At 38.6% G+C, this 8,630-nt stretch overlaps 1 protein-coding gene across 1 annotated transcript in view; it reads left to right on the top strand.

Moving 5' to 3' along the window:
• The first annotated feature begins 398 nt into the window (after positions 1–398).
• LOC145465331 (heparan-alpha-glucosaminide N-acetyltransferase-like) overlaps positions 399–8,630 on the top strand; it is a 20,838-nt gene continuing 12,606 nt past the window's right edge. The window contains exons 1-8 of the mRNA XM_081449143.1: positions 399–807; positions 2,448–2,587; positions 3,268–3,377; positions 3,980–4,104; positions 4,822–4,891; positions 5,921–5,969; positions 8,204–8,236; positions 8,385–8,429. Coding sequence (XP_081305269.1) covers positions 756–807; positions 2,448–2,587; positions 3,268–3,377; positions 3,980–4,104; positions 4,822–4,891; positions 5,921–5,969; positions 8,204–8,236; positions 8,385–8,429 — 624 coding nt within the window. The 5' untranslated portion in view covers positions 399–755. The remainder of the gene's footprint in view (positions 808–2,447; positions 2,588–3,267; positions 3,378–3,979; positions 4,105–4,821; positions 4,892–5,920; positions 5,970–8,203; positions 8,237–8,384; positions 8,430–8,630) is intronic.

Below are 8,630 nucleotides of genomic sequence, written 5' to 3'. Positions count from 1 at the left end.
GGGGGGGGGGGGAGGACTCCCATGAAAAAAGGACGTGCTCGTCGTACGTTTTAGGGATTAAAAAAGTGGTTTTGGTAGCTCTTAGGGAGTTGAGCCTCAAAAGGTCCACAGCAGGAGCTTTTGCGGTACCTTTTATAGGGTATTGAGCGGGAAAAAAAAAAATGACAGGAGATATTTGAAAATCTTTTAACTATTAATTTTGTCTCAAAATTAGCACCTCTATTATAAGGGAGTAAAAAAAAAAAAAAAAAGGAAAAAGAAAAGAAAAGAAAAAGCCACAGCCACAAGACAGGAACTTGGTACCTCTTAGGATTTTTTTTTCAAAATTTCCGACGATCACCCCCGTCCTCTTTATATTGGAGTCCCCCCGGGTAATTTGTCGTAATATTACCTACGGAGGTTTTTAACACTCCTGTATCCATCATTTTCTAGCTCGAAGGTCGAAACGTTGATTATAATTATCATTACTGTTATTAAAAAAGGGAATGGGGGAAAATCAAAAGAAATCATTTTCTCTTGGGGAAAATACATGTATTTCACACGGGCCACTCGAAAGATTAAACTAATTAATTAATACTAGTCTACGGGCCCTTGTGTTTTGGGTAAATATTTGCATGGTTTGACATCTCATGATCACACGGCACGCCTTGTAGGTCACAGAGGTGATATTACATCTTGCGCGTGGGCAAGTTTCCGCGTCTGTTCTTATATTTCAGGTGGAGTCCATGGCATGATACAACTGATCGCAGCCAGGCATGGTCTTCAGATATGTTCATCTCGCTACCTTCGTTTTGCTGGGTTCAGTGGGTAAGTGATCGTCACAGGATTGAAATCTAAGACATTTTGTCACAGAGCGTTGCACTATGCCGAGAGCGAGTTTGAGTCCTCCAGCTACTGTAGGCCAAAATGAAACTTCGTGGATACGATTCTTTGTCAACATCTGTTGAAAGGTCTCGATAATCCCACACTCAAAAAGCCTGACTAATGCCACCACTGCCCTTGCTTTAACATAGGGATTTTCCAAAACAACCTAGAAGACCTAATTGTTAAATCGCAAATTACATAGATGACATGAACATGAAGAAGTGAAAGTTTGCGTTTGCAACATGATTAACCCCGCGAGTACACTGAGCGAGACCACCAGGTCCAAATGGGCGATGCATTGTGTGATATTTTAGTCGATACTATCACTCCAAGCCGGCGTCACTGACTCTTACGTAGGCAAGAAAATTTCTTGAGCTTAGTTACTTTGGAGATTCAAAAATTATTTTATTATACCAAAAAGCATGTCATGAATTGGCAAACAATTTGATGTGACTATTGTTGTGAACGGCATGCATCGGCTTTCAACATGTCAATCAAGAATCACAAGAGATAATTGCTCTATTTACTGGATCGTCACGCAATCTGTCTTCCTGGGTAGCAAAGATTGCGCGACGAGCGCAATAAGCGCCTGCGCAGGAGACTACAATCATTGAAGTGGTTCGGAAACTTGGGGGGCTTACCATTTGTCAGAGTAACCCAGCTGGGATGACGGTTGAATAATGGTAAGGTTTTTTTTTTTTTTTTTTTTTTTCTCCAAAATCAGCAAAAGCTAGCGAACCATTTACAACTGGATTTCGCCTAATTGTCTTAGGCAGATGAGAGACTGGAAACTGGAAAGTTGAGCAAATGGTAAGGAAATTTCCGCCGTTCCTTTTCCGAGCGGAAAGAAAAGGACTTTCTCTGGAGGTAGTGTACAATTTCAGAACGGATTTTGCGGAAAATTACTATTTCTTTTCACTTTCAACTGAAATTTCCGGATTTTTTTTTCTGCTAAATGGTGAGCACTCCTAATTTCCGAACGGATTTTCCGGGTACTTTACTGTTCCACTTGACTTTTAACCGAAATGTCCGGATTTTTTGGTTAGTGGATAGCACCCGTATCGCCCAATAGGTGAGGTTTGGGGATGGGGGAAGGGGGGAAGGGGACGGATTGCTTGCTTGCGTGATGTCCCAACATTTCCACCTAGGATCGTAGATTACGCCAAGTCGCTTTTCTAGAAAGGGGTAACCAGCGAAGACCGGACTGGAGAGAGCGGATGGTATCGAGTCCAAAGCTGTGTTCACACTAGGCCGTTCACACTAGTCTGATCAGTTAGTTATGGAAATATCTTAACTGATAAAATGTTGTTTTTGAAAAACATTCTAGACTGTTCACAGCGTCTCTATTTTTCAACGACGCGAAGGAGAAGCGAGTGCGAAGCAACAAGGGCGTGGGGGCTGGGAAGCAAGCGAAGCGCCGAGCTAAACGAAGAATATTTATCTCGGTCCCCAACACCTATCCCGTCAAGTCTTTCGTTAATTTTGCGCTTGCGTCCGGTTGCGCGTTAAACGATCGATCAGTCTGGAAATATTAAAGTTCACTGCTTCTGAGTGTTTAATTTTACAATTTTATTTCATCGCAGGGTTTGTCCACAGCGACTCTTGTCCCCCGAAAGAAAAGCAATCTCCTGATAAGCTCAAAATGGATACAGCATTTTTAAACATATCTACCGATCTTAGTCAGCCTATAGAAATATCAGGCATTTCTTCAAACTGTTATAAGGTAGGTGAACATATCTCAGATGTCATCAACTTATCAAAAAGGATTTGCCAACCATAAAACTTAGACAAACGAGGCAAGCCGACTAGCTCTAGATCTCTCTTTCAGTTAAGCTGAAAAGCTGCGTACAGGGAGTTTTTTGATTAGTCTCTATCGGTGATTTCTGATGGAGCGTTTTGTTCTTTCGTGTTTACTAAACTTGGCCAGTGGGGATAAAAAATAAAACAAACTGGATAGAACCTGAATTAATAGTAGTTTATTTTCAGTTTCGTGTTAAGCAGCTTTTCGTAACGGGGCCCCTGAGTGGGTAATTTTTAACCTTTGTTTGGAAAGCCCAAGTAGTGATAAGGGGAAAAAGCACTTGAATAATTTCTGCGCATGGACATACTAAATAAAATAATGCATTAAAGTCCTATGGACCATAAAGTTTTCAATCTGGAGAACAAAACAATTTTATAGTTTGCTCAAGCATTGAAACTTCGTAAATGATTTAAAAAAGATTTTTTTCTTGGAAAGTTTACTTTGTTTCCTGTGTCCTTCGTGATGAGTTTTATATTGTCCACGATCTTTTACTGCAGTCTATATGAACTCTCTATCATAATTAGCAGCAACCTTTGCGAATATGACGTCATAAAAAAAACCGGTCCTTTGGTCTTAAATGTTTTGATTTATTGCTTTTTCAGTGCCCCATACAACTAATTGAGCCCGGAGTCGTTACCAGTACTTCTGTCATCGTAAAAACTCATTACAGTTTTATCATCACCATAAAAATTGGATCTCAAGAATTGTGCAGGTTCGTCGCGAAATGTGCCCCGTTGTCACTTGATTTTATACGGTTTCAACATAAACAATTATGGCTTGAGTTAAACTATTATACAAAGTAATATTTTCTAGGATATAAGTCCCTACCTCATTATACAAACACACCTACAACTTGCAAACCTCCACTTTGCAGTGCATGACGAACTCCAGCTTCACAGACTCTCTTGGCGGTTAACTTACCTTTATTGACTCAAGTTGATAAATAGCTGTGTGCTTCCTAGGTTATGTTGCTAAACGATTTCAGCTTTGAAAAATAAAATCCAGTGCTAAGAGGACCTTAGCTATTTGCCTCAGTCATCTTTTTTCGTTTTTGTCATTGTAAACACCCGAAATATTCAGGAAGAGAATGTAATCCTGGACATAGCCTCAGTTATACATATATTTTTTTCGTGGATATGGGCTACGGCCCTGGCTCATAGACAACGTTTAGACGTTTCTGGGTTGAAAACAACAGCAACAACAACAACAACAACAATAATAATAATAATAATAATATCAATAATAATAATAATAATAAACAAGCACAACTCACTAAGATATTCAGTCCGAATAACTGTGTACCATCTTTTACAGACTGGATTATCTTTTTGGCGAGCGAGGCTGGTACCAGTATAAAGTTCAACAATCCAACCAATCGGAGTCAAACAATGTCAAGTGCGAACTGAAGGTCATCAGGTCACCTGACTATCCTTATATGCGTGAGCAGAGAAATTATTATCATTAACATTAAATGTTGTTTATCTTCAGAAACGAGATTGAGTTGAAAACAGAGAATCTTGTTTCTTTTCACTAATGTGTTTAAGATTATCTACAAAAACGGCGGATGCCTTTGTAATATTGTCAGTCAATTTTACGAGCTTTGAAAGTTTTATCACGAGCCGTGACAAAACTAAAACAATCTATAACCATTATATAATGTCCACAGCAGACGCCATATTTCCACTCGCGTTAAGTTTTCGTGGTGCAGTGGAACCCCATTAATCCGGTCACCAACGTGCCACAAAAATCTGGCCGTGTTAGCGGGGTTCCACTGTATAGGCTACTGAAGACGGCCTAATGTTGTCAATGCGATGTACTTGTTAGTTAAAATCAAATCTCAGCCATTAATTTAAAACCCTTTGTACGGTACAATTATTCTAGAATTTAGCTCCCTGTTTGTCTGTGAACGCCGCTGACAAACCATGGGAATAAAGTTCCAGTTGTTAATTTTATTTTTCCTGTTTTGCTTGTTGTTGTTTATGTTGATATTTCATTTTGGTTTGTTCGTTTTTGCTTTTGTTTTGTTTTGCTTTTTAGTTTTTTTTTTTTCTTTGTTGTTTTTGACTTTCTTTGTCTAAAAGATTTTCACTTGTTCCAACATAGACTACTTACATTCTTAAATGAACACCTAATAAATGATTTGATATTTTGTTCAGCTATATGGATAACCCTTGGGGTACTGTTCGGCATGGCTGTTATATGGGCTTTACTCACCTGCATCACAAGGTTCGTAACCGCTACGTTACATTACAATATTTAGAGAGAAAGCTTCAGCAGCCTTAGCTGGTCTTCATGTGGCCGGGTCCTCTATCCTGGTCGAATTGGCAGTTGAAAATGTTGGTTTTTGTCGAGGAAGGAAAACCGGGGAACCCCGAGAAAAACCCTCGAAGAAGGCGAGAACCAACACTCAACCCACATATGGCACCGAGCCGGAATCGAACCCGGGCCACATTGCAGGGAGGTGAGCGCTCTCAACACTGCGCCATCTCTGCTCCTACGTTCGTCTTAATGTTAATAAAAGAGATCGATATTTATATTGTCAACTGGCCAATCAAGAAAACAAGAGTTGTTATCGGTTCCCCAAGAGATCTGAAGTTTAAACTACGGACCGCAAAGATAGACCACTGTACTCGGCGAGTTGCCTTTTGAAAACATTGTATTAAACGAAAGTTTGTAATTTGAGAAATTATCTTTTCCTTCTTGTCTGAAGTACGATGTAAGTTAAGAAGCTAAATATCTGATATACTGTATCATTGGATTGGTCCAGAAATTTGCGTGAAGAGGAATCCACCAATTTGCCGCCAATAGGGACTTCACACTGGTTCAATTACAACCACGTATATGCAGACAGTTATAATCCTCAACGAATTGGTGAAAGCAAGATATATCAATTATGAAGGAAACATTATAGTCTTTAAAGGAATTTGGTATATATGTGCTTTTAATTGACGAAAAGAAATCTAAACGTCTGTACTCAGACAGAGGGAGAAAGAGATAAAATGAACTGAAAAATCGATTTAAATAATTCTCAGTGGAAGTTAAAATTTTGATATTTTTGTGTGGGTGAGCTTTGTCTCACTTTTAAGTAATTGTTTTTTTTTTTTGGCCCCGCTTTTTGGGGACTTTGGCTAACTTTTCTGGTAATGATTTTATATATCAAATATTTCAACCCATACTATACTAAAGAATAATTTTTACTCTGCCAAATTAAAGGAGCATTTAGGAACTATTGCATCTTTGCATATTTTTCTTCAGGAAGTGCAAAGCCAAATGCAAGAAAAAGGAACCCAACATAGTGAATGAGGTACGCAGCAAAATTACAAGGAGCTGGATCGAAAACTACACACGCCCTTAATTTTGCCTATGCATATATGACGCAACCTTTGAAATAGGTAGGTAGGTAGGTAGGTAAGACTTTATAAAGCCAGGTATTATAGACAAACTAGTTCAGAAGTGGCACCTGTTTTAGTAGATTTGCATTTAGAAATGAAAGCTTGTAACGGTTAGGAGAATTTGAATTCTCCCAGACGTTCACGAGTCAGCAACAAGGGAAGCAACAAGGGAAGCAAATCCTACATATTTCTGTTATGAATTCCCAGGGTAAACGCTTAATATATTTTCTGTTTCCACAGTGAAGTTCTACTGTTCCGTAGAAAGAAGTGAGCTTAAAAATACTAAAACCGTTTACGATTGAACATTGCGTCCTTTCTTGTAAAGATTTTAATTTGGAAGGAAAAAACAGAACTTGCTCGCGAAAAGTCGAGGGACACTTGTACAATAATAATAATAATAATAATAATAATAATAATAATAATAATAATAATAACAATCTTTAAAGAGGAAGCGCCCGTCACGTAAATACGTGGTTTTCAGGGAGGTCCTCTATGAAATAAAAAGTATGAAAATCTAAAATAAGAAATACAAGTGTCACGGATCTAAAATATAAAATATACAATAATTAAAACTACTAATATATAGATTTAGGCCAGCCTAAAAGCGTAGCTCCTGGGTCGCGTTGTTCAGAGTCAAATAACCCAGGAGAAAGGTAGAATTTGATTTCAGTTTTGTAGCTTTGCGGCGCGGTTCTCTGTATATTGTTTGGCCTTCTGTTTTGAGCTTTAATAATCACTGTATACACAAAACAAAGCAGCCAAAAAACATTTGTATAGAAAAAAAAGTTATAATTCGGTTAACTTTTAATCCTTGGTTAGCGTTAACCGGCTTCCGAACAATCCTGCCCTGTTTTCAACAAGTTAACCTGAGATGAGCCCGCAATCCAATCGAAAACCAGCACTTGGTCAGCGGTCAACTTCAAAAAAACACGCGACCTCGATAAGCTGTAAACTTGAGCCCGCGATATGGTCACGTGATACTGGTCAGCGGATACCTTGTTTTGACAGGTGTCAATTGATCATAACGTGGATGTCCAATATCAAAGAAGTACACGGTAAACCAAGACTGCATGTCTCTGTCAACCTATTATTTGGAGTATGGCGGCCATGTTGCGCGACTCCGTCGTCGTCGCCGTCGTGCGTACGCGCCCACGAGCAATACCGCTAGCCATGATGACCATGAGAAAATCAACTCATGGGTTTCCTTTTCTCTCCTATATGAGTATGGGGCTCCGCTTGGCGGCCCTTCGGGCCGCCGGAGCTCCGCTAAAACTACCAAAACTACCTACTGTCATTTTTCTAAAAATGTTTATCCATTAAGAACCTTATAAGGTTTTTCTTAAGTAAAATATTCAGCGCGCGTCGCTACACACTAAATTAGGAAGTAAGTTACGTTAAGTACGTTACACCTTGTGTGGATTTTGTTTGAAGTAAGTTACGTCCTACGTTAAGTAAGATACTCACGTTTTACGTTAACTCCGATGCTCACTCAAGGATCACGTGAATGTGTAAGTAAATTTATTGTGTCCCCTTTACAGAAACATTTCGGAGGGAGGACGCACTTTTGCCGTAAGAACTGTAAAGTTTGGAACAATATGCCTCCATCACTAAGGACAAAGAAGTCTTTGAAATCCTTCAAGGCTAAATTATGGAAAGTAGTGCTAAATTCTCAGAGGACAAAGGGATCGTTTGATATAAATTAATGACAATAGATGGATGTTTGCATGCTCTTCGTTTTAAATCGATTTGTCCCGTTAACAAATTCTAGAAATATTTTAATTTTAATTTTTACGGTAAATAATATCTATTGCTAATGTAGTTTTTATTATTTGTATTTTTGCATTTTTTTAAAGGGCCAAAAGTTCATCAGTAATGTTAGTTACTGTTACGTGTCACCCTCATAAAATAAAATCTCTTACTTAGTCTCTTACTTACCAAGTTATGTTATGTCTTGTGTGGATTATGAAAGAAAAAGTAGCGCATACTCGCCAAAAATCCAGGGAGACTCATACAAGTAAATTATTCAGGGTCGCTACACACTTATATCGAAAGTTACAGTTGTACGTTAATTTATAGAAATAATTAACGAGTATTGAAGTTGTTACAGCTTACCACATGTACCACGACATTTTTTTTTCCTTTGCAGAACGGGAATGAAGAGGGGGAAACCGCTGAAATGGTATGATGAGCCAATATTAAGATATGTTCCGTTCCACTTTATTGCTTGACCAGTTATTTATTCGCTGAGCTGAATTCAAGTTTTACGAGGATATCTGGTGGTTCAACGATTGCTTCACTGACCAATTGATTATTATTCTCGTCTTCAGAGAGTTACAGTAGATGGAGAACAAGAAACTCCACAAGAACCTGAGGTAAACAGTCAACTTAATGTTTTCATAGCTTTTCTCTTTTTCCCATACTAGTTTGCACTTCTTTTCTCTTCTGTTGTCTTGTCTTGTCTTGTCTTGTCTTGTCTTGTCTTGTCTTTTCTTCTCTTGTCTTCTCTTGTCTTCTCTTGTCTTCGCTTCTACTTCTCCTCTCTTCTCTTCTCTTCTCTTCTCTTTTCTTGTCAT

Source organism: Orbicella franksi, chromosome 1, assembly GCF_964199315.1.
Source record: "Orbicella franksi chromosome 1, jaOrbFran1.1, whole genome shotgun sequence".
Lineage (NCBI taxonomy): Eukaryota > Metazoa > Cnidaria > Anthozoa > Scleractinia > Merulinidae > Orbicella > Orbicella franksi.
This window is presented reverse-complemented; position numbering and strand designations above follow the sequence as displayed.